Below are 25,427 nucleotides of genomic sequence, written 5' to 3'. Positions count from 1 at the left end.
ACATGAATTAAATGCACTAGTTTAGAGTAATTGTCTTTTTTGTGTAGTGTCCTGTCTTCAGCCATTGTCCGAAGATGCCCTCAGAAAGCTTGCAGTAGAGCTGCCAGTGCCTAGTAATTAGCAAACCATGGACCATGAGCTCTATCATCATTTCCAGAAACTCTTGGCACTATGAAAAGGCCTCTTTTTATTGATGTGATATATCCCATCTTTTTCTGTCTTGTTTTTTTTCCTCAATTTTTCTGAAGGGTGCATCAGTTGTGGTGGTGTTTCCCTTGTCAAGATGAACAGTGATACAAAAACATGTCCCAACTTACTACTGCTGTGAATAAAGAGAATGAGACTGGGCTGTATGTTAGTGGTTAATAAAGAAATTAATGGTGACTAGAAAAGTGTCCGAAGCCTATCATACTACTTGGCCACTCCCCTTTAGTTAAATCTTGTAAGGGTTGACTGAAGGGGTGAGGGAGCAGACTTGGTTTGGAGTCAGGAGCCTCTTGCTGGGGATGGAGTAAAGGAAGGCAATAGGCTGCTAGGAGAGAAGGAGCTCTGGAAGAAACTTCTCTTTGGCTGCTGACTTGCTTTGTTGTGTATTTGTATAACACAGCTGAGTTGTTGGAAACAGCTTGTTGGAAAGCCTGACTGGACAGAGCAAGGATTGTCTGCCCTCTCTTACTTGATTTTGTTCTAAGCCCACAGAGATTTGTGTAAGCACAGAGGAAAAAAAAAAAATTCTTTTGTTTCTTGCTCCTGGGAAGTCAGCAATTATGTTTAAAACATTTTTTAAGAAAACATGAGAATATTGGTTAGATGCTTTACAAAGAAAAAATGTATAAAATATTTGTGTGTTTCCTGGGACCTGAGGGTTCTAATTGGCAAGTGGCGAAATGTGAGCCAGCAGTGTGCCCAGGTGGCCAAGAAAGCCAGTGGCCTCCTGGCTTGTACTAGAAATAGTGTGGCCAGCAGCAGTAGAGAGGTGATTGTCCCCCTGTGCTCAGCACTGGTGAGGCCACAGCTGGAGTGTTGTGTCCAGTTTTGGGCACCTCACTTCAAGAGAGATCTCGAGGTGCTGGAGCGAGGACAGAGGAGGGCAACGAAGCTGAGGAAGGGCCTGGAGAATCAATCTGATGAAGAACCCTTGAAGGAGCAGGGAATGTTTAGTTTGAGGAAGAGGAGGCTGAGGGGAGACCTCATCAGTCTCTACAACTACCTGAAAGGACATTGTAGAGAGGTTGGTGCTGGTCTCTTCTCACAGGTGATTAGTGACAGAACAAGAGGGAAGGGCTTTAAGCTGCACCAGGGCAGGTTTAGACTGAACAATAGGAAAACATTTTTCACGGAGAGAGTGGTCAGACACTGGCACAGGCTGCCCAGGGAGGCGGTGGAGTCACCATCCCTGGATGTGTTGAAGGGTCGTTTGGGTGTGGTGTCGGTGGATGTGGTTTAGGGGAGAACTTGGTAGAGTAGGGATGATGGTTGGACTGGGTGATCCCCAGGGGCTTTTCCAACCTGAATAGTTCTGTGATTCTATGACTTCTCATCAATGAGCTTTCATAGCTTCTGCTTCATTCTCTTGATGTGTTAGAACTTAGATTTGTAATCTTTTGAGAGATGTAATCCTGGCAGAGGTACGAAAGTGAACACTAGGACTTCTCTTCTGGAAAGAATTGACATATTCTTAGCTTTCCAGTGGAGCTTAGTATCTCTGGTTTTCTGTATGTGCCTGAATATATTCTTGATTTGTGGTTAGTGAAGTGAATCTTCGTTAAATCAAATGACAGGTCAGTCTGGAAAACTTTTACATTCAAGTTCTTCAAAGGAAAGGAACTAACTGTAGGAAACCAAAATAGCAAAGCCCTTCATTTATCATTGGCTGAATCAGTGATGCAAATTGGACTGAACCACCTCCTGACCTAGGTCCTGCGAAGTGGAAGGTTTGTTGTTATGTTTTAGCTGGGTTGTCAGGATGCCAAGCTTTGTAGTCTTTGCTGGCTGCTTCTTCAAAGCCTTGCACAATTCCCTGCCAAATCAGGCTTGACGTTACTTCTGTCATATGGCCTACATTTTAAACACTGCAGTCTGCTTGCTGTATCTCAGCAGTAATAGCTGATGAAAGGTGACTGAGGATGGGCTTATCTCAGTTAATCTATTGGCTGGAGAAGCTGGTTGACCAAGTGGAGGCTGAATAATAATGGTGGTGGCTGTGTTCAGCTGCTGGAGAGTGGAGACAGACTGTGATCTAGAGTAAGTGAGTGCTGTAGCTGAAGTGCTTTTTTGTTTCTACATGCAGTGCCTTGTTACATGAAGTAGCCAACTTCACTATCACTGTGGATTAGTTTCATCCTTGCAAAATACACTGTGGATCAACAGGCAACATCTGCCAGATACGTCTTGAGGGAGCTGGTAACTACAGGGACTAGTGGTAGAGTTGGAGCCAGGGTCACTGCAGGTTCTGTTTCACACTACACAAAACTTCAGGTTTTGTCCCTGCAGTCTGTGGTTTCCCCTTTTTGTCAGAGGAGCAATTCAGGAACCTCCAAGACTCAAAAAAGCAACCTTACTTGATGCAGGCTTAGGCATAACCTTTTTCTTTGAGGGAAATGAAGTGAGTCTGTGAATGTGCTGAGAGTGATTGATTTGCAGCTGTCCCCCTCTCCCTTCTCCTTCCACCCCCAATAGTGTTCTCTTCCCTTAAGGCAAGAAAGAGAGAAATCTGGATTGCTAATTGTTAAGATATGGTTTTATTTTGAGTTCAGACTTGAAATTAAAATCTGTACTTTTCTAATAGTTTTGTTTTAACCTTTTCTAAAATACAGTCATTGTTTAGTTGTATTCAAGAAAGTCTGAAGTGACCCTCTTTAAGAATTTGTTGGTTTTTTTTTTTCCTCCTTACTGTTACAGGAAATTAAAAATTGAAAGGGAGGCTTGCCAGGAAAATAAACTGTGATGTTTTCCATGTGTGGTTCTTGGTCAGTAGTGTTGCCTACGGGCCAACAAAGATTGAGAAAAACAGATTTGACGGCTTTGGGTCATTAAGACATTCAGAAAATGGGATTTCCTATGTGGAGTTCCAGAAGTAGTTTGATTAAAACAACCTGCCTTCTGAAAAATGCCATGTGTGCTGAACAGACATAAGTCTCTGGCTAGTACAGGAGCCTGACACAGTGCTTGTCAGTTCCTTCACTGCTCAGGAGTAGCCTGAAGCTGTTGACTAACATGTATGTGTGTACATACACACATCAAGGGTGTGTAGATACACATGTATATGCATGTGTGGGATTAGTGAAGGCTGAGGGGTTAGTTATTCTACATATTCTGCAGTCACTACATTTTCTATTTAATATTTCATTTATTTTTCCTCAGATGGATATTTTAACCAGTATTTTGTATTTCTATAACTTGGCACTTGTCTCTCCTGTAGGATGATTACAGAGTCTGCATGGATTTTAATATTATTCAGAAAGATTCTGTGCCTGTTTGTCCTGTTGATGCATCAGGCTGCTTCACAGCAGAAGTGACTGACTTTACTGGCCAGTATGTGAAGGTTAGTGGCCTTGAAGAAAATAAGTTACTGTTTTATTCAAGCTAAATGTTGTATATGGTGAAAGTGTCCTTCCCCCCCTGAGTGGCTTTGTCTTCCATGTGTCTTATAGATCTGGAAAAAGAAAAATGTTTTAACATTTGCAGCAATGTTGCAATTGTTTGTTATGATATCAGAAAAATAAAGAGTTTGAAGCCAAAGTCACACTGTGTATCTAGTAGTGAAATGAAAGAATGAAAGAAGAGTATCTCCTGTTTGCATTTTCTGCTGGAAGGGTCTCACTCTTCCTTTGTTTCTCATGGACATGTTATATATGCAGCCTCCAGGCAATTGTGCAGAGGCCTCCTTGACCTCTGGATGACTTCTGAGCTCACAGATGTCATAATGAAGTTTCTACCAGCCAGATTGTGTAACATGACTTGTCAGAGGAGAGAAATCCAGTCATTTCCCCCACCTGTGGGATGTGTTGCAATGTGAATTTTCTTGCCAATAGATGCACGAGAATCCCCCACAGAACTCCAGATTGCTACAGACAGAAATCCATAGACACGAGTGCTGCTCTAATTCTCTGTGCTAAGAACACAAACTGGTTTTATTCAGTTTCCTGCTGGTACAGTTTGATAGCAAAGCCTGTTCCTGTAAAAGCAATTTACTTGAAGAAGACTTAAAACCTCTTGTATTGCATCTTGTCAAACAGCTGTCATTGCTTCCTGCTATGTATTATGGCAAATAAAAGAACACTGGAGGCTACATGTTTAGCTTCTTGCTGGTAGGAATCTGAACTTAAGGCTCTTGGAAAATATTCTTATGATGCTGAATTCTTAGCTTATGAATATTGCTGTATCATAAATATTTGCATGGTTTTTTTCCTTAATGACATGTTGACGTGTGTGTTCAGTAGATTGTCTTGAATTATTAATGTACAGCTTTCACTTCCAGCTTAGAAGGTAAATCCAGTTTAATTAGGTATTGTAGAAGATGCTTAGGCTTTTGTAATTGTAGTCATGTTGGAGGAATGTGTTGTAGTGAAGTCTAAATACTGGGTAAGAAGCACTGGGTGGCTTCCTGCCACAACATCAGAGGTTGTAAGATATTATTTATTATCTGGCTTATATCAGTGCTACTAATTTGAGTTTTGTACACACTTGTGTGTATATGGAAACAGAGTTAAGGGCAAAAAGGGACTGATGCTGTATGCTGGGATTTGTAGAGCAAATAACTTTGCACGTAGTGTGTTTCACAGTACCTCTGCAGTAAATTTAGAAATCGTATAGAAGCTCTTTGGATTTGTGTGTTTGTGCAAGTACTGGATAATTTGTAGGTGTTTTCTTAATTTGGCTATTGGAGACATGTCCTGTTACAGCTTACTGAAATGGTGAAACTGGTATTCCAAGGCAAATTTGTGTTCTGTCGTTTTAGGATGCAGATAAGACCATCATTAAATTCCTGAAAGAGAAAGGCAGACTGGTTCATAGCAGTAATTTTAAGCACAGCTATCCTTTCTGCTGGAGGTAAGAAGTGCATATGGCTTTAAGATTGAGGCTTCTAACTGAGTCAGGTTTGTCTAATTTTTTCCCTCCCTCAGCTCCAGTTTTGGTTTAGAAATCTAGTAAATAATTTTTTTTTGCCCTAAGTCTGAGTAAATGTAGTCTTAAAATCTAATAGAAAGAAATTTCACAGGCATGGTTTTGTAGTTTGACCTTTCCAGTTTTCAGTGCTGCATGTAGTAGCACTAACTACCTTTTGAAGAGAGGTCTGAACAGGTTTATTTTCTAAACAGCTGAGTGTTGGAAAAAGATATTTTGGTACCCTTTGAATTCTATCCAAATGAGTTTATCACAGAATGTCATTAGATATTTTTGTTCAAACTTTTAATGTTTTTGATAAAATGTCTACATCACAGCTGTTATCATAATTACTTCTTTTTAACCTTGTAAAATCACTTCTTCTTTTGGAGTTTGGTAGAGCCCAGTTGCTTATAATGTGGAAATGTCTGTGTTGTTGGTTAAAATCAAGTTTACCATTTACCCACTGCAGAGGGTAGCAAGTGTAATACAGAAACATGCTCTTCTGATCAGTCATTCCTGAGTGGAGTTCACAAGCAATGGTTATGCCTCTGGTCAGAAACAGTAGTTGACCTGTTTACATCTGTGGGGACTTCTTAGAAATGTTTGGTTTTGTCAACTGGAAATTAACAGTTAGCTCTGGAATGTTGGGTAGGTGATTTAGCACAGTGGCCTGCCCCAGATCTCCTCAGACTGGGAATTGTGCAGAGGTTGAAGGAGGACTCCATGGGCCTTCAGGAGAGTAAACTAATGTAAGAAGCTTTTGTTATGAGAAAGAGAGGCTAGACAAATTTAATCTAGAAATGAAATGCTTCTGTTAGTGTCCTTTCTGGTTTGAAATGTATATAATTGCTGCTGAAAAATGGAGGAGAAAAAAAAATCACTGAACAATGTAAAAAAAACCCAACAACTTCAGTGATCTTTTAGTAGGAATATTGCTAAACTGTTTTATTACAAGTAAAGACACAGTTCAATAAAATATCTAATTATGTCTGACATTACTTGACCATTTTAAGTCGTACCTTATGCCTTCAGCACATGTACTGAAATAAGTGCAATAAAAGCATTTCTCTCTGTCTAGCTTTAGTGCTACTGGGTGAAGTGTTTTAGCAGTGTACATTTATCTTTGATCTATAGCAAGAACAGCCTTTACCTGCTCTTGAGCAGCATGATTGGTTTGTTTCTGGAGGAAAGCAGGCAAATTACCCTTGGAGTGTTATGTCCTTGGTGATTTGGGACAGTTTTTGAAGAATGGCAGCCCCAAGCCAAGCAATGCTTGTCTTTCTGTAGCAATTCAGATGTACAGTCTTGGCCTCCTGAGACAAACCAGGAGTGTAGAAATGCTGATTCTGTGGAACATACTTAATCCTGCCACCCTGTTGACATTTTTGTTGATTGATGATAAGTTGCAGGCAGCAAAATTATCTGGTGGGAAGAGCAGAATAATGGATTCTTCTTGAAAAGCTCATTTCACTGCCATCAGAAATCAAACCATAATTGGAATATGCTAAAAGTAGAAGAGTAGTTCTTAACTTTGAACATAGTTATAAGTTATTTTGATTAATGTAAGAAAACTTTAAAATCAGACTGTTCTACTTAATGTACTGCTGTTCATGCCCTGAAACCAGGCAGTTGTCCAGTCCTCAGCACATTGAAATATTTTCCCTCTTTTTACATATCATCAAATTAGGGTCCTTCTCTGCATTCTCTTGTGATGTGTAGTAATTTTATGTCAACTAAACTTTAAAATCTGAGGGAGGAAAACGGTAACAACTTGGTAAATACACAGTAGGTAGTTGTCAGTTGGAATGGCCCTTGGCTGGAATTGCTGAAGATGGAGATCATTGGTCAAAAACACTCTCTGTAGATGTGAGATCTTGAGGTCTGTATGGTCTCCTTAGCAATTTAACAGCTCTGAAAGCCAGCAACTAGGTAACTAGTGTGACAGGTGGAGGTTCATCACAGCTACTGTGTGCCATTCTATTGGGAAGCAATGAGGGGAACCTCTGCCATTGACAGACAGAGCTTTGGCTTCTTCAAGCCAGTGAACACAAAGAAAAAAGTATCTTTTGTGTCATGTGGTCAGTTATCTATCATGAGTTTCCTAAACTATTAGAAAATATAATCGGAATAACTTGTTTTGAACAACTGTGCTGGCAAAAACAGGTATGAGAAAACCATTGGGAGTGTGTAGTGTCCACAGAGAATCATCTTTCCAGTCTTTATCTTTTCAAGGATAAAGATTGCTTTGTAGAGAATGCTCATTTTGTGGCTCTGCTAAGGAACAGGCAATTTGCTCAGATGCTTTGATTTCTGATGAAACTCTGAAGGATCTATTTGTAAAGGCAAGAAAACATCTTCAGTTGAGACAGAGAGGAATGTTTAGGCTGGAAGTTTGTAACCATCAGTCTCTGATTTAGTGTCGCTCTGAGTAGTTTTTCCCTTGTCTTGTGTTGATGGAAAACACAACCCACTAATGGATATTTCTCACTTCATTCTAGAGCAAAGAATTGAATCTGGTTTCCTCAGCCTTCGCACCAGTCATGAGGGTCAGAAATGTGTAAGATGTTAGTGCTTGAGCAGATTTTCAGTATATTGTTCTGTTTTTGTCTCCTGCTGAGACACTACTTGGCAGTACAGCTATAAGAAAGAAAATGTTCAGGGAAATGATGCCATCTCCCATGTCTTACTACTTTCATGTAGGTGGAAACAGTGCTCTGTGGGTGCCTGGGAATGGTTATCCAGTATGATAAATGTGCAGTGTGAGGTTGAAAGCCTGGGAAATTATTGTGGCTTCATCTGCTTGTCTCTTTCATAGCTGCTTTGTGTCTGAAGCTACTTTTGCACTAAAGCTTGTCTTCCATCAGCTCCTTCTGTCAGCTGCTTACTCCTGGTGGAGGCTGAGCACCAGTTTATTGTCCCAGCAATCTTTTTGCAATATGTTAAGGCCATGTGAGAAACTGTTATTATCAGGATCTATTCTTACATCCAGTAGCTCAAGATGTTACATGTGATGGCAGTTCATCATTCCTAGCACATCTAAAACAAGAAGCTCAGTGAAACTAAAATACTTCTGGAGTACCTTGTAGCTTGCAGAATCCTTTCTTTTATACTGAGATCTTGTTGCTGTGTGAGAAGTTAACTGTTCCTTTTTTTAGATGTTAGGACTTAAAATTGAGAAGCAGAACTTCCTAGGTTAGTACATTTGCATTTAATGGCTGGATCACTGCTTTGAGCTCTTACCATTTCCTGTAAGGTTATAGACACTATAACTTTTAAAAGATAGAGACTTAATACAGATTGCTTATAGTTGAAATATCTTCTGATGTACAGTATTAAGAGAAGTGGTTTATTTTTTTTTTACTGGGCTTCATGCAGCGGGAGTGCAGCTTTTCAGATTTGAGCAACCTTGGCTGTGGATTTGTTTTGTTGCTCAGGCAGGTGTACCTTTAGGAAGTGCATCCACAGTATCAATTTTAATTTACATCATAATCTCCAGTAGTTTGTGCATTTCAAATGAGTCTTTGCTATGGATGCAAGTAAAATGAATTTAACTTGTAAGATGGGTCATTTACAGTAACGGCAGCATGGAGGAGATAAGGTGTTTTCTTGAGGTCTTTGCAAATTATTGTTGAGTGTGTTTCCAAGTGATGTGTTGAGCAACCTTTTGTGGGGTGGATTGATATTAAAGGAGAATGAGCTTCTTGTCCCACTGTTGTTGAAGCTGCTCTGTACCCATAGACAGATTCCATCCCCTAGGGCTCAGTCTCCCTTTTCTAGTTGGAGTAATGGGATGGCTGTGAATGTTAAGAGGTGTCTGAACTCTCCTACAATGACTTATACCCACTGTTTGATGCTGGATCCTTCAGAAGGATACATGGTACTTGAACAGTCTCTCAAGACCTGGAGCAGTTGTGTTATGGAACTGACAAAAAAGAGACTGAGTTGGGACACAGTGCAGACAGATGCTAATTTTCCAAGGCAGTTTAGGGAACAGTCTGTACCCTCTGGTGTTCCCGTTTCTAAGCTATCCCCTCTTCTGAACTGCTCCCACCCTGTATGGGTTTCATATGGCTCTTACTGAATGTTGCAGCAAGTAAGATACTAAGATGTCTTTACAGCTTCTTATATTTGTATGTTTATCTCTCTTACTTCTCCTGGAATGGGACATTCTTCTAGTTAACCCTGGGTACTGTTACTTCATCCTTATGATTTATTAGTAGTAGTTTAAATACAAATGATAAAAACATAGCATAAGGTTTTCTGGCTTTTCAGATTGATGTACACATAAATAAGATGTGGAACAAGCTGTGGTGGAAGACTTAATGTGACTCATTTTAATACTTAGTGAAATTTAAATGTACTATGTAGGAACATAAATTTCAAATTTGAATGTTTGAATGTTCTCATGATTTCTCTTATAGAAGTTACTTGCTGGTTTTGAAGGCTCTTAAATTGATTTTTTTTTTAGGATTTGATTTTAAAATAGTAGCTCACATAAGTGTAACAGTTTGTATAATTTAAAAACCAAAACAAAACCCAACCTTTGTAAGCAGTGATAATATTTCAGTAACAACAGTGAATTCAGTCTCTGGAAAGGGGGCTGTGAGCTACACAAATATGTTTTGAAGAGCATTTTATAAATAATGCAGCACTGAAAATGTTTTTTCTTTGTTTTGCTCCCTTTCTCACCACCTTCCCTCTACAGGTCAGATACTCCGTTGATATACAAAGCTGTGCCAAGCTGGTTTGTAAGAGTGGAGCACATGGTGGAGAAGCTACTGGAGAATAATGCCCAGTGCTACTGGTAATGTCTTCTACATAGGATTGTTTTCTTTGCCTGAGGTTGGTGGGGGTCTGTGTGTTTGTGTGTGTGTGTGCCAGAACTCTACAAAACTCTTTCACTGTTAGTGTGCTATTTCTGTTCTGTCTTTCTGAGCCAATGTTACTGGAAAGGGGCTCATAACCAGTTTCTAGTAGTGTTTTATCTCGGGTTTCACAAATGGGCCTCAAACTGGTAGAGCAATGGGAGAATCTTTCTGACATAAACAGATATAGCCTGCTTAATTGTTTGTTTATCAGGCCAGTACATGAGCATGTTTGCACTCTATTCCTTTCTTGTGTCGAGAAGGCATTCTTGTGTAAAATCCTAATGAGAAATAGATTTTAGCTATGAGTGAGGTTGAATACATACTGATAGTTGACAGTGAAATGCATTACAGGATCGTTCAAAGTATCCTCAAATCATGTTATGGAATCCCAAGAAATTCAGCATGAGAGAAACTGTAAAGGAAAATCAGCCTGTGGAAACATGGCAGTGTATAGTTATGCCTCCCAAAAGGGTCTACTAGAGACAATTTAAGCAGCTAAACTCTTGAGTATTTATTGTTCCAAATCAGTCTTCAGATAAGGTTTTTTTTTAACTTTTCATCTAGTTATTACCGATAAGGTTGATTACTTTGTCATAGGTATATTTGAATAGAGAAAAAAACACCCTTCCCCCCGAAACACCCACAGAAAACCCCAACCCAGCGTAATAGTTGTAAGTGGACTCAGTTTCAGAGATTGCAGTACAATTTTTGTACTAATGGCAAAAATTGTATCTTCATATACATATAGGGAATGTGACATTTATGTAGGAAACCAAGGGGTAAGTTTTAGATCACTGAAATGCACTATTAGCAGTAAGAGGGAACTGTTGTTAATAGTGACCATTTTGAGTCATCTTAGGTTTATGGTGTGATTGCAACAAAAGGATCCAATCTTCTCCACATTCAAAACTTTTTATTTCCCTTCCTCTCATAAATAGCTTGTGCCTGGGAAGTCGAGACCAGGTGGGAAAAATATGGAGGTTACAGCCTCCTTAGGTGTCCCCTGCTATTTCAGCCTTTCAGTACAAAGACTGTAGGAGAGTTGGGGTTCCACCGTGTGCCTCTGCTCAGCAACTGAAATGGTGTTCAAGAAGGTGACTCAGCTTTCAGGGAATAATTACAGCTTATGCAGAGTTTTTTCATGGACAGTAGTTAGCAATTAAATTCTCCATGAGCAGCTTTTGCATAACTGCTTACGTGGTACAAGCCCTGTAAATACTGAAATATGTGGGGAAAGTTAGTGATCCATGGTACAGACTGTCCAAAATTGCTGCAGCTTTGACTTGCTAATAAGCACATGCCCAGTCTGGATATGTAAAGAAGATTTTATATATTAGTAAGTTGTTGCTTTCTGTTTTCCCTAAGAGAACATACTGTGATCCTTCTTTGGAGGAAAAATGAGCTGGAGAGGGGGTGAAAGTGTTTGTTCTTAGCTTTAATTAGCTTTCTCAAGATGCTTTTACTGTTTTGATGACTGACAGTAGACCTGCATACTTAATTCTCACATGAACATAAGAAAAATGTAATATCATATTAAGGAAGTGTTTGAATGGATGGGATAGTTTTGCCCTTCAACAAGCAAAGCTTCAAGAAGAAGCTGCTCGGCGACCTCCACTCATCCAGGAGACATTAGTAAGAATTAGTAAACAGTTTGAACCCTACTTCATCTACACTTCTGGGTTTTCAATGGTGCTTTTTGTAAGTGTTGAAACTGACTCTAAAACTGATTCCTCAAGATTTGTCTCAAAGCAGTATGGTCTTAGGGATTTTCAGAATTTTTTTGTAGAGAAGATGCCCAGAAGCAGAGCTGTATTATCACGAAATGATTAATAAAATAATCTTGATCTAGAATTCCAATATGTGCTTTCATAATTCCTAGTTTGAATAGTCCATGGCTTTTCTTACATAAAGATGGCTTTAAAAATCTAGTGAGATTTTTCTTTGTGGGTTGTTTTGTTTTGTTTTTTTTTAAAAAGGGTATTACTTTCAAGGTTTTCTTCCTGTTTTCTCCTGGTGGTAGTTCTGTTTGGGGTGTAACTTCTTAAGTTGGTGTGGAGAATGCTAGCCTTCTTCAGTATTCATTTATTTAAAAGTTGGGGACTCCATCCTTCCCAAAACCTACTTTTTTTGCTTTGGCAGAGACTTGATGTCTGAAAGTGTCAGAGGAATAATACCTAGCTTTTTAAAAATTTATTTTTGGATTCTCTGGGGCTTCAGCATGTCCTGAAAATGAGAAAATTTGGGATAAATGCTTTCAGACTATATTAACCTTTGCAAAATGAGTTTGACTGCATTGCTTTTTTTATTCCTATAAATGACTGATAGGTATATTGTCCCTTAAGAATAGGTGCACTCTTTATATAGATATCCTTTTTGATTAAATAGATTAAACAGAGTTGGACAAACTTTGCAACCTGATTGCATATCTAATTAGTTTTTAATGAATTAGCCTACTGATAAAGCCATAGTTACTCAAAATGTATTAAAACCAACAACTGTATCTTCAGTTCTCAAAATGAACTTTACTCCTGCAATCGTTTGTGAAAGTTAGTTATGTGCCAGCATTTTTGCAAAATCAGAAACCAAAAAATCCTCTCTTCTTTTTCCCAACCTAGTTCTGATTGGAGTGGGAAAATAAGTCATGCTACGTGTTGCTGAAAATGTAGAATTGAAAGAGTATTTAAGAGGCTGTGCTTCAGTCTTTAATTCAAGATCCCTTACTGAGTGTTCACTCTACCACACAACTGGCAGAAGAGTAAAACAAATAAAAATTAACCTGTGTATTCAGACAAGCTACTACTGTGCTACCTGAGAGAGAGGGGCAAATTCAGGGCTGTCAGACCTCGGTTTCCTGTTAATGTGAATCTGGAGAATGAGCTGCAGCACCAGAGCTGGGTCCCTGGTTAAGTGGTCTGGATTTCAGCCTCAATTGTCTTAAAGACTTGTTGAAAGAGCATTTCCTACATAACCAATTTAAAGCAACTAAACCATACTACCCTAGATCCCGTTGGACAAAATGAACTCTGGTGAGAGGAATTAGTCCTAAGTTGGGATAAATGACAAATGTGTAAGTTATTGTAAAGAGTAAATTAGTGCAGTTTGTACTTAGGTTTGTTTCCAGACTGCTGTAGCTCACACTTCTGGCAGTGTATGTAGTATTTTTATACTTGCTGGTCAATAGAAAAGTGCTTTGAACTCCTTATTTTTTAAAAACCTCCCTTCACTTTGAGTTCTACTTCAGTAACTCCTGAAAGATTTACCTCTACTTGTTGACAAGTTCCTAGTGTTAGAGACTATTGTGCAGTTCTGCCATTGTTTACATAAGATGTACAGCACTGAGTATAGTGGAAAAATGAGCATCAGTGGAAGGAAAGCAGTGATGGGAGACAGTAAGGGACTTCAAAGAAGTCAGGCCTTTGTTCTTGTGTCTTCTTGGCACTGGAAAATACAAGCAGTGTAATAAAGAGCTCTGATGTATAGGTCCTGAGTTGAAAGTACTCTTTTTTTCCCTTTCATGCCTTAAACTGTGAGTTCTCATGGAAAATACCACACAGCACACATCCAAAAGGCCTTTCTGCTGGAAGTGAATTATCTAGTTTACAGGGTGTGACTTTTGCCCTCAGTTTCTGCTGTTCCTGTATGGGCCCTCTAAGGCCAAGTGTTTTCACATGCATCAAACACATTCATCTTTTGAGAAACTTTTGATCTTGGTCTTTCTCATCTTTGACCAGCCACCTGCAAACTGTCTCCCACCTTTGGGAAACTTAGATCACAAATTATTGCCTGTTTTGTGTCGTAAACCCTAAGGCTGGTAGGGTGTGCAGAAGATGGGACATAGAGCCCATCTGCAGTAGAAAGGTAAACGCTGGTTTTGTGCAGATGAGAACTGAGTCTGTACCAAGGGCAAGAGAATTTTAAGTCATAGCAGAAATGTAACATAATTAAGGAAAATCTGTTACCAAGTCCCATGTTTATCTCCTTTTACTTTTTTTTTTTTCAGGTTGTCTCATAGGATACTTTCTTTCCTTGTTTGCTAGTGTTAATAAATACATTGAATCTCATCTGAACAGTTTCAAATGTATCGTGTGTGAGAGGACTTTTTTAATTATTATTTTTTCCCTTTAATATAACCGTGCAATTTTAACTCCTTATTTTGAAGCTTCAGTTCCACTTTTCTTAATCAGGGAATCTGAATACGAATCAGGTCTTCCCTCCTGTAGCAGTGGTGAAGTGCAGTCAGTAGATGGCAATGTTTCCCGAGGAAACACCAAACCTGGTGTCATTGCCTGCAGTAGGAGGTGAAAAAAAAAAAGATTGCTGCAGGGTTAACCTTGTGTTTGTCTAATTTGGAGCAGCGTCAGTCAGAAGACTTTATTACTGGCTGTTACCAGACATTGTTGAGGATTAGAAGTGAATTCTGAGGCTTGTTGCAGTTGATTTTGATGGCTTGTGTTGTGCTGCATCCTGATTTTGCTCTTTCCTCTCAAAGCCTCTTAAGCAGAGATTGCCAGTGATGTCACCAATAGAGTAGGTATCTTTTCAGTCCCAGTGAATGGTCACTAAAAGCTTGTTCTTTGGTTGAAGTAGTAGCTTGCTAAATAAAGCCTCCAATTGTCAGTTCACTAAGCAATCATAGTATCGTGTGCTTAGGCAGCTGGTAAATCTGTCTGCGAGATGCAGGGTGTTGAATGTCTGCCACCTTTATAGGATTGCAAACGTATACATAGAAATTGAAATGGATCCTAAGTGGTAATGCTGTTTAAAAGTACTTTGTAACTATCCATGTTAGAACCCTCCAAAGGGCACTATGCAGGAAGAAGAAAAGCGAACGCTTAATTATTCACTGGTTTTAGAATGCAGGGATTTTTGCTGTCACTGGTAAGATTAAGAATTTTAATAGCAATTAACACGGTGTCTGGGTCGTACAAATAAAATACGTCAGGACTTTTTTTTATTAGGAGTTGATCATGAAATGGGAGGTTATGGCTTCACTTAATCTTGACTTGTCAGCCAGCTGTGGGCTGCTGACGGCAGGGCTGTGATGCAGTCTGCAGCAGCATTGCAGGCTCAGGCTAAAGTGTTTGTTGCCATGGGAACCAGGATAAAAGAGTGAAGAAAAACATTGCTGTATTGAAATGACTGACAGCACCATTCATTTAGCAAATGTAAGCTGCACAGAAGCAGAAAATGCTCTTGCACGGGTGGAGGCAACCCCAACTTGTGTGGGGTGTGTGGCTGTGCCCCGTTCTAATCAGCTTTTGTGAATTGAGGAGGAGAAGGAGTCTTGCTGCAGTGGCAATTCTGCCTGCTTTGCAAACAGCTGACCTTTCCTCTCTCTCCCCCTTTCCTCTCTCCCACCTCCCCCAGTGCTTAATTAGGTCCATGTTATAGATTGGTGCTAATTAAAGTGTCAAAAGGGCACGAATAGTTGCTTATTTTATCTCCTTGAATTAAAAAGCATTAAAAATCAATTTGAGGGCATGTTGAAGGAGGCTTGTTATTAAATTAACATAATGGAATTTAAGACTCTGTCTTCTAAGGCTTAGTTAATGTTTAAAAAGAAAAGGAGATTCTACACCTAAAATAAAAAAAACAAAAAAACAAAAAAAAAAAACAGCTGCTATAGTATGAATTTAAAATCTGTACAGATTTACTTAAAATATATAGGATAACTACTTAATCAGCATTTGTTTGGCTCTTAAAACTCAGTTAACTTCCTCCTTTCCAGGTATGTAAGTGATTCCTGATTGCAGGTGTCACTGAAAAAGTTACTAGCTGTCCAAAGGAAAGGGTAGATCTGGGACCATCTTCTGAGAACCAAACATATCAGATGCTGTGTGCTGATCTGGTATTAGATTTCCTAATTCACACTGTTTAAGGGAGTGTCTTGTTTATCTACTTTATGTACTAACTCTTAGGGGACTATTTTTCAAGTAATTCATAAGCTAAGAGCTTCCTTTAGTTGGTAATTATGAAGTAAATCTTCACCAATGCATAAAGCTGCTGTGGTTTTTCAAAGAATGTCATTCAAATTGGCTGATGAGAAGAATGATGCAGAGTGAGAATGAATTATTATATCTTTCTTATATCTTAACAGCTTTTAATGGCAAATTGATGATAAAATGTGTGAGGCTTCTGCTGTGGCAATATTTGACAGCTGTTTGTTTCAGCAGTGATATTTGTGTTTACAGAAAAGAGGGACAGTGATGCTTTGAGACAGTTCTATATCCTGTGGCCAGGGCAAGGTGAGCCAACTCAGGGAGTCATGCAGAGCACATCTGAGCTTTGAAATGGAGTAATAAGCTTAATTCAGTATTTACAGTTCTGTTCTGAGCACAAGAGAGAGACATCAAAATATATGTAGAGAAAAGGAACAGATGACTTAGTCCTTTTAGTAAGTTTCCCTCTGGATGATACAACAATTCAGATTTTTTTACATCCTGCACATTTCTGGGGACAAGAGGCAGAAAGTGAATCTACTAATTTTAGTCAATGTTGTTGCTTGAGTATTAATGTGGTGATGTGAAGTCACTGGATCAGCAGCTGTGGTAACTGTTACTGCACCTGTTCCTGCTCTTGGATTGAAGATGGTCACTAATTCACTGTTTTCAAATCCATGCTCACGTTACTTGTGTGGCTTGTATGCTGGGTAGTATGTAGAGTTGGAAGGCAAAGAAAACAATTTATATGGAAATAAGCTAGTAAATGTTGTTAAAGGATGAGATTTAGTTTTGCTCTTGGTGGGGTTTTTTTGCTAGTCAAATGGAATTTTTGAGACACTATGTAAATGAGGAGCTACCAAGAAAGGATGTGGGAGTTCACTGTGCAAAGGGCTTAGCAATGCATGGATTTAGCAAAACCCCAAATAGGAGCATTCAAAACTGGACATACAAATTTGGAAAAATTAATGATTTTCAGCAGCAGCAGCTTGTTATGATAGAGTTTTAAAGTTGGGAGAGTAAAATGGAAATGAGCTTTCAAACAGGTTGAAACTGATGTATTTGCATTCTAAATCTTTCTAATTTATAATTTGACAAATCAATATTTATTCCTTTGTGTTCCAAAGGTCAGTTCCCTGAACTTTTTAACTGCTGAAATGAAGTTTATTTAGTGCACTGTCCTGGGTGCCAAGAAAGTAGAAATAGCTGTGATCCCACACTGTTCTACACTCATGAATCAAGAGCTTCACGACCTGCTGAGACAGCAGTCTCCTTAACCTTGCTAAATGTTGGAGAAAGAAGCATGAAGACCTATCTGTGTCATTTTGCAGAGAAACTTGAAGGTCAAAACCAGCACAAACTGTAGGTCAGTTGGGAAATAAAGTGTTTCTAACAGCACACTTTCAGGAGCTGCAGCAAGGTGGTGTTAGGACAGAAGTTGCTTTGATTTCAGCTGCAACCTTGTGGAACTGTTTGATGCTGGAGCTCGACCTTTCCAGAGATCTGAATCTGTGCAGTGCCAGTAGCAGTGGTTTGCTCTGACCTGCAGCACTGGTCACCTCACTTGTCACACCCAACTGCAAACTTAGTGATCACCAGCATAAAACTGAGATGGGTGCTTTGAAGCTGAAGGGGGTTAGTTCCAGATACCTGGTTAAACATGAGCCTGCATATTGGTGTATGGGAAAGGGCTTTTATCATGTATCTTTGTGTTGTAAAACAGGAAAATCTGTGGGTAGTCTTGCCTTTGTTTTTGTCTTTTTTGTTCTTCTTAAACCTTTTAACTACCCATGCTGTGAGGACAGTTTTGATGCACAAAGGTCAGTGTCTGGTAAGTTGTGCAGCCATGAACTTCCAAGGGGCTCTCTCAACTTTTGGGTTCAGATAAGCAGGGTTTACCACAATCCAGAATTTCCTGGAGCCAACGACCAGCATCAGTATCAATTGTGGCTTTATCAGTCTTACCAATGGCAAGTTCTGTTTGCAATGTATAGAAATGTATTTGCAGTGTATTTGGGCAGGGCCACAAAGATGGTGAAGGGAGTGGAACATCTCCCTGATGAGGCAAGGCTGAGGGAGCTGGGTCTCTTGAGCTTGGAGAAGAGGAGACTGAGGGGTGACCTCATCAGTGTTTACAAATATGTAAAGGGTGAGTGTCAGGAAGATGGAGTTAAGCTTTTTTCAGTGATGTCCAGTGACAGGACAAGGGGCAGTGGGTGCAAACTGGAGCATAGGAGGTTCCATGTGAATATCAGGAAAAACTTCTTTCCTGTGAGAGTGACAGAGCCCTGGGACAGGCTGCCCAGAGAGGCTGTGGAGTCTCCTTCTCTGGAGACATTCAAACCCCACCTGGACACATTCCTGTGTGATGTGCTCTGGGTCATCCTGCTCTGGCAGGGGAGTTGGGCTGGGTGATCTTTCGAGGTCCCTCCCAACCCCTCAGATTCTGTGATTCTGTGAATACAGGTGGAAAAACTATCTGAGAATTCTGAGGAAGACTGTGGGCTGATAGATTAAACACAGTACTATCTAGTCTCAGGGTGATGCCAACTTTCTTTGGGTTCTTAATGCACAGGACCAAAGGGAGCAGAATTCTCTGGAAAGTGGCCTTCCTCAGGCTGCCCCTGCTTTTCTTAGTTGAGTAAAACAAGTAATTTCTCTGCAAACTTAAGAAATAATGATTTTGTGGAGAGTGAAGAGTAAAAAATGCTTCCTTAACTAATAATATATAGCTGTTTCTTTATTAAAATTTTGCAAGAGAAGTACTAAGAGAATCTCTAAGAGGAAAGGATCAAAAAGAAATAGAAAAAAACCCTGCAGAAACACTAACCTGGACTTGATGTAACATAATGATCAGGTATTAATAACAACATCGTTGAAAATGCTCTGTACTGTCTTTTCTGCTTAGTGCAATATTTAAATAGAAGGTGCTGCTGATTTATTTATTTCCTTTTTTTGTTCCTTATGATGTGTAGGTAAGTCAGAAATGTTAGTCAGGTATCTGTAGCTAAATCTAGTGAGACTAGATAAAAGGAACAGGCTGTAGTCTTGAAGAGCTGCTTGACTGGTAGGGCTGGTCAAACTGGGCTCTAAATCTGTTTGAGATACAGGCTGCTCTTATTAAATGGCTATGTCAGTGTTCTTTCTGTGTCATAGCCCTAAAGTGCCATAAATCATTGTTGCAAATGTAGTTCCTTGTGGTTTGATGATGAAGTGGTTTGTGTTTTATGTTCCGCTAAAAATTGGCAGAAGGGTGAGACAATTTTACAAGAAGACCTAAATTATGTGCCTTCATAGCTCAGAGAGAGAGAGTGAGGGAGCTCACCCCCCCCATATATTTTTGTGGTTAATGTCCACTTTGGGGATAAAATTAATTTTTCATGCATGTTTTGAGGAGGCAGAGTTGAAACTCTTAGCATTTAAATGTCATGGGGGGATTGTTTCAGCCTCTAGCTATGTTAAATGGGACTAATAATTTCAGCTAATCAGTGTCTAACAACTTCTGAAAAATGGAAACTAGTTTAGGAGTGATGTAAAGAGAAGTTTTCCACATTAGTGGAATGTTAGGCAAATGCTAATGATCTTTGAACAGTTTCCACTTGTGTTTGGAGAGAGGGTCTCTTAAGGTCACCACAAAAAAGGTTACTCGTAATGAGTCCCACTCTAAAACAAATGGCAAAAGCCTGTATACATTTCTACATTTCAAAGCTGGGGAACAGCTGTCACATCAAACATTAGTCACTGACTTTATTTTTAATTTTTTATTATACATTTTTCTTTAAAAGATGTTACGAAAGATAAATTTGCAGCCAAAAGTAAATCTAGACCTGAAGCTGTGAACTTCAAGCTGGTATTTAGTGAGCCTTTTAATGGTAGATTTTATCCATGTGAGACAATATTGGTACCAAGAAGTCTTCAGATCTCCACATGGCATCATCATGGGTAAAACTTTTGAAAGACAGTAGCTTCCATTTTCATCAGTAGATTGCTGAGGGATGCTCACACTTCTTAAATATCCTGCTACTGGGCCAAATCCTACTTCTTATGTCGTATGAATCCATTCTTTTAATTTTTCCTCTGAAGGATTCTTTGTTTTTTACTACTTCTGGAGCTGATCTATGATTAAATGATCTAGAAAAACATATTTGATGCAGGATCAAGAGCTTCAAGAAGAAAAGATTGAAGAGACCATATGTTTTCTGTAGTTTGGCTGTTTCTTTCTTTAGAACCTCCGAATTTCTAAATCCATGTCTTCCGTTTGGAAGGGCCCTCTGGTTACACTGGAAAAACAAACCCAGCAAACCTTGCCATGGTTTGCTCAAAAACTCAATTCTAGTGTTATTTGTATTGTTGTTGGCTGTTCATTCACAGCTTCTGTCAATCTATGACATGATCTCAAGGTCATTAATCCTGAGAGTTTCGTGGTCTCTTTAAATGCACCTTTAGGCATGAAGAGGGTGTGTAGTTGACCTAAAAACCCATTGCTTTTCCTTACCTCCTATATTATAATTGTGTCAATAGCTAATTATTTATTTACATGCTAAGAGAAAAAAAATCAGTTTCTAATCAGTCAGGCAGGTTTGCACATCCAGGAAACTTGCTGGGCATCAGATCCTGATGTTACCATTGGGCTCCAAGACACTTAAATGTGATGAAAATTTGTCTTTAACATCCCTCAGAGCCCTTTAGTGCTCAAAATGAGTTTTTAGTAAGTATTGATCTGTTTTTGTGTTTGGCATGAGTGGTACTTTTGGTTTTTAATCAGAGAACAAAAGTGGAGATAGTGTGAAAAGGCTTTTTTTGTTGTTTTTTTAGGGTATTTCAACTTGGAATTTCTTTATATTCCAAGCCTAAAGATAACATGCAGATACCTGGATGCCCATGGTAAATGCAAGGTGCCTTTTGATGCTATTACTCCAGGCTTTGGAAACTTTGTCATTTCTTTCAGCCCCAAAAATCTATGTAAAACAAAGCAGTGGGATTGTCACTCACCTTTAGCCAGAATCCTCAGGTGCTGGACTGTCCTCAGGATTTTTGGACATGGTTTCATTCTTAATTAATCTACGTGTTGCACGTATTTTGACCAAGTTATTTTAGAGTAAAAAGAAGCATGGTATTTTTCACTCCTGTAGCTTTCCTGGAGATGAAGGAGAGGCAGAAGAAAAGGTGTTGCATCTTGGGCAGCAAGCCCACAGGCCTTGCAGCAGCCAGAGCCCTCACATGAATGTGCTCCAATCATACGCTCTGTGGAAACCCGCTCGTTTTGTGGATGAAGTTAAATATAACCATTCTTCCTAGCTTTCTTATAACTTGAACACAGTGACAAAAAGAAAACTTCTCTTACTTTTTGGAACAGGGTTCCAGACTTCGTGAGGGAGAAGCGTTTTGGGAACTGGCTGAAAGAAGCCCGAGACTGGGCTATCTCTAGAAACCGGTACTGGGGAACACCCATCCCCTTGTGGGTCAGCGAGGATTTCGAGGAGGTGAGTAAGAAAACAAAGGTTTGCAGCTGACAGAAAAGCCTGTCTGTACACCCTGTTTTGCTTATTTTGACAAACTACTCTGTGAGGCCTTCTACTGCTTCAGTTCTCTTAATATATCTTAAGAGTATCTGAATATCCCCTATATATTAGAGGACAGATGCATGCATACCTGTGCATGCACTTCTGTTCATGCATGTTTGCTTTGCTTTTGCTTGAAAACTGCAAGCCATTTTTCTTGGGTTTTATATTAGAATAAAATTTATCTTTCCTGGAAGGATTTGTAGCGATGGTAGATGCAATGGAAATGACAAACGCAATGAGAAGATGGCAAGGAAGAGGTTTGTTTGTTGGTTTGTTTTCACTTGGTCCTTTCAGACTGTTTTTGAAATTCTAATGCTCAGTTCTTGAAGCCAAATGAATTGCTGAAGGCATAAGAGCAGGTCCAGCATAGTAGAACAGTAAAAATATGTATTTGTAGTGCTACAAATATGAATGTAATAGGCTGTGAAAATGTGAATCTGGTGGAATGATGAAAGTGTTTAATGGGAATACTAGAAATCAGTTATTTTTTCACTGGTAAGGTACCCTGCAATGGGTAGCATAAAGCTAACTGCACAAGTGTATACTACACAGTTTTGATGACTGCTCTTTTCTGAGTGACAAAACACCAAGTTTTAACCTGTTCCTGAAGTTTTTGGGTTTTTTTCTATGTGAGTTACTTCCATTAGACACGTAAGTCCTTCCTCATGCTGGAAATAGAAAATGCTAATCAATGTCAGGATGTCCATGGAAGGTAAACACTGATGGCAGCAGCGTCCCAAGCCTTTGGTTTTATCTCCCTTGATTTGAAAAAGTGTTAGTTTTGGTTTTAGATGTGTAAGACCTGAAATAGGAAAACATATGCCAGAAGAGTATTTGGTTGTCTTAAACTGCACTATTGCTTCAGTGTGCACCATAAAATACATTTTATTTCATCTTTGTTGGAAATCTTAATGATAGGCAGGGAAAGATGGGGGAAAGGAGGGAGTTTATCCTGGCAATTGTGATTAAAGGATCTGAGAAAGCTTTGGCATTTGAATTCTATTTTATGTTATGAGTATGTTTGTAAATTACTGGCAAAGCCAAGTGCTTCTGCCTCTTAGAATAGTTCATTTTTAACATTTATTCAGAATTTTAAGGTATAAACTGTCAGTCTTCAAACTAAAATTTAAGTCCCTTGTTCAGTGTAACAGGTTTTCATAGACAAAGAAAAGGCTCAGTTTTGTGCTGAATTACTTCAAAACTTGGTTCTGCAGCTGAAAAAGGTTGTGTAAAGGCTACTTTACTCCCACTCCTTGCCTCTAATAATATTTAATTTTCTGTCCAGTCTCCCAATGTCTGTATTCCTGTGTGCGCAGATTTTTGCTTTTTAAGATTTGTTTTTTAAAATTATTTAGAAGTGTGATGTCTATCTTGCAATATTGACCTTTTCTTTAAAATTAGCTGCAAATATATTATTTGGGGCTGGGTGTTCTGAATGATGATAGAAATGCCAGTGGGTCTGTTCTTTTTATCCATAGAAGTTACACGTTTCTGTTTACTCTAGAGTCTGAATGTTATGTTTCAATAGCCCAGTATTCTGGACCATGCTAAATTTCAAGTTAGGGGTTTTTTAATATTCACTCTCTTTTTATGCATGTGGGGTGTAGTGTAAGCACTAAACCCCATTGGAAATGATGTGGAACTTAAGGCATAAGTAATGTCTGCTCTTGTATAGAAATAATATCCACTCAGAATGTCCTGACTTAGTTTTATTGCAGCCTAGTGCCATGTGAGATTGCAGAGCCTCCACTTCATGTCTTGTTCTCAAAAGAACACTTTGTCACATGCAATTATACTGTGCATATTAAATCCTGGAGAAGTAATACCAGTTCTGTATTTAATATACAGTGAGGTGAATTAATTGTTATTAAAGTGAATTTTATTACAAATCAGTATCTGGTTTCCCACAGTTTTATTTTAGCCTTTCTTTTATTTTAGTTTATTTAGTTTTATTTTATAATTGCTAGATAGAGACATAATGGAAGTTAAATTCTGAAGCTTGTGTTTATTATCACATTTTTGCAGGCATCATTTTACATTCCTAAATCTCAGTGATCTTCTCAGTGGAGGAACACATCTCATTTGGATTAGATAATAAGATTCTTTAATATAGCACCCATGTTGATCAAGTGGGCATTGGTTAATTTTATAGGACTTGCATACAAGTTGTAGTATCAAATACTCAGTGGTGTTATGGAAATCCTCTCTTCCCTTGCTTGTCACTCATGTAAACTGTTCACCCTCCATTCGTTTTTGTGCTCCCAGTCTTGAGTAAGATTTGGAACAAGAGGACTCTGGCTGTGCTCTCCTGAAGGGTGCTCTGAGCCTGCATTAAGGCTGCCACTTTTAGCTGACCTTAGCTGTCATTTCTCTTTCGAATTACTATTCAGAAGATGCTTTCTGAAGATCCCAGAATATCTTGCTTGTTCCTGTGAATGCTCCTCATTCTTGGATTATAGGTACTTAAGAGAGCTAAAATGACAAACCAAGGAAACATTTGTACTTAGCAGGGACTGCAGAACTATGTCCCAGGAACACTGAGATCCATGAGTGCTGCTGAATGGCTTTGTTCTTCCTATTTACATGGATAATCCTGGATATAATGCTAATATTCATTTCATAAAGAGTATTTAACCTTAACCTCTGAGTTCACATTAGGTCTCAGTGATGCTGAAACAGCCCCCAGTCCCAGCCTAGATATTGCAGTCTTTACTGTCCAGTATTAAATGTTGATAAAGCTGGTTTTGTTGTTGATGTGGCCAAAAGATGAATGGAGGAGGAAAAAGTGACTGGGAAAGGGGCCTGGCTACTAAAGTAGACATTTCTGTTGAAGAAAGTATCCGAAGCCATAGCTTTGATTTAAGAGCATAAATCAGGTGTTTTTTATTTTCTTGCATAAGTGAGTGGGTATGGCCTAATGAGGGATCAGATTTTATTAGCATCTACTTGCTGTACTGTTCTCTTGTCTTCCAGTATCTAATGAGCTACCCTTGGGATGAAGTAGCTTCATCTGGCTGACTCAAACAGGGGCAGTCTCTTTCAGTGTGGAGATAGCTGCATTCCTCTGGTGGCTGTTGGATTTTTCATGTGGATTTGGGGTTGTTTCTTCTAGGAATGTGTTCCTCAGGGTGCAGTTCTGCAGTTGCATCCAGTATACAGAATCTTACTTGAGTATTGAAATAAGTAAGCTTGAAATAAATGAAATAAAAGTTGTTGCTTCAAAAAGCAACAACCCAGAGCATGGTGTGAATGTTCAAATATTAAGCCTAGCAAGGATGAAGTAGTCAGTGTATCCAAGGGTAATTTTTAGCCATGCTGCTATTAAAATCTTTTCCTCTGCCAGCAGTGCTGAACTAAGCACCTGCTGCCTGCTCACTTGAGCTTGTATGATTGTTCATGGGGCCACACAGTGAATGAAGAACAGATCTGGGTTAAAAATATTTTATTTATAAAGGTCTATTTTAAACTGGGATCAATCCCCCACTGTAGACTGTTGTACTTCCCTGTCATAATCATTGTAATGCTTCATTTCCTATAGTAAAGTAAGACAAACAAGTAATGAAAAAATTACATTTCCAAATCAGTATAACAATAAAAGGCTGTACTTAGTAATGCAGATCAGCATTTGAATCAGACTGGGAAAATCATGGCTTAAAGACCAAATCAGGCTGAGTTTCTGTCTCTCTGATTCCTGACAGTTTAATCAGAAATAAAACCACCCCAACTAGCTAGTCCTAGTTTCTGTGTGTATACGTATGCATATATTTAAGACCAGTTACAGGAATTGAGCAGTACTCTGACTTACTGTATCTTAAGAGCAAGCTAGGAAGTAAGCTCATGTGACAAATGCTGCTTTAACTCCTGCCCTGTCACATTGGTCAAAACCAAATCTTTCCCCTGGCAATTCTGAATTGGACTGGTAGCATGTGGGACTGGCTGGCCAAGAT

The 25,427-nt window shown here is 39.1% G+C and overlaps 1 protein-coding gene across 2 annotated transcripts in view; it reads left to right on the top strand.

The window, feature by feature from the left end:
• Positions 1-25,427, top strand: part of IARS1 (isoleucyl-tRNA synthetase 1) — a 103,060-nt gene that overhangs the window by 29,454 nt on the left and 48,179 nt on the right. For both annotated transcript variants that reach the window (XM_051627497.1, XM_051627496.1), the window contains exons 12-15: positions 3,422-3,544; positions 4,961-5,052; positions 9,815-9,913; positions 21,273-21,399. In XM_051627497.1, coding sequence (XP_051483457.1) covers positions 3,422-3,544; positions 4,961-5,052; positions 9,815-9,913; positions 21,273-21,399 — 441 coding nt within the window. The remainder of the gene's footprint in view (positions 1-3,421; positions 3,545-4,960; positions 5,053-9,814; positions 9,914-21,272; positions 21,400-25,427) is intronic.

The sequence above is a fragment of the Apus apus genome, chromosome 9 (genome assembly GCF_020740795.1).
Source record: "Apus apus isolate bApuApu2 chromosome 9, bApuApu2.pri.cur, whole genome shotgun sequence".
NCBI classification, from domain to species: domain Eukaryota; kingdom Metazoa; phylum Chordata; class Aves; order Apodiformes; family Apodidae; genus Apus; species Apus apus.
This window is presented reverse-complemented; position numbering and strand designations above follow the sequence as displayed.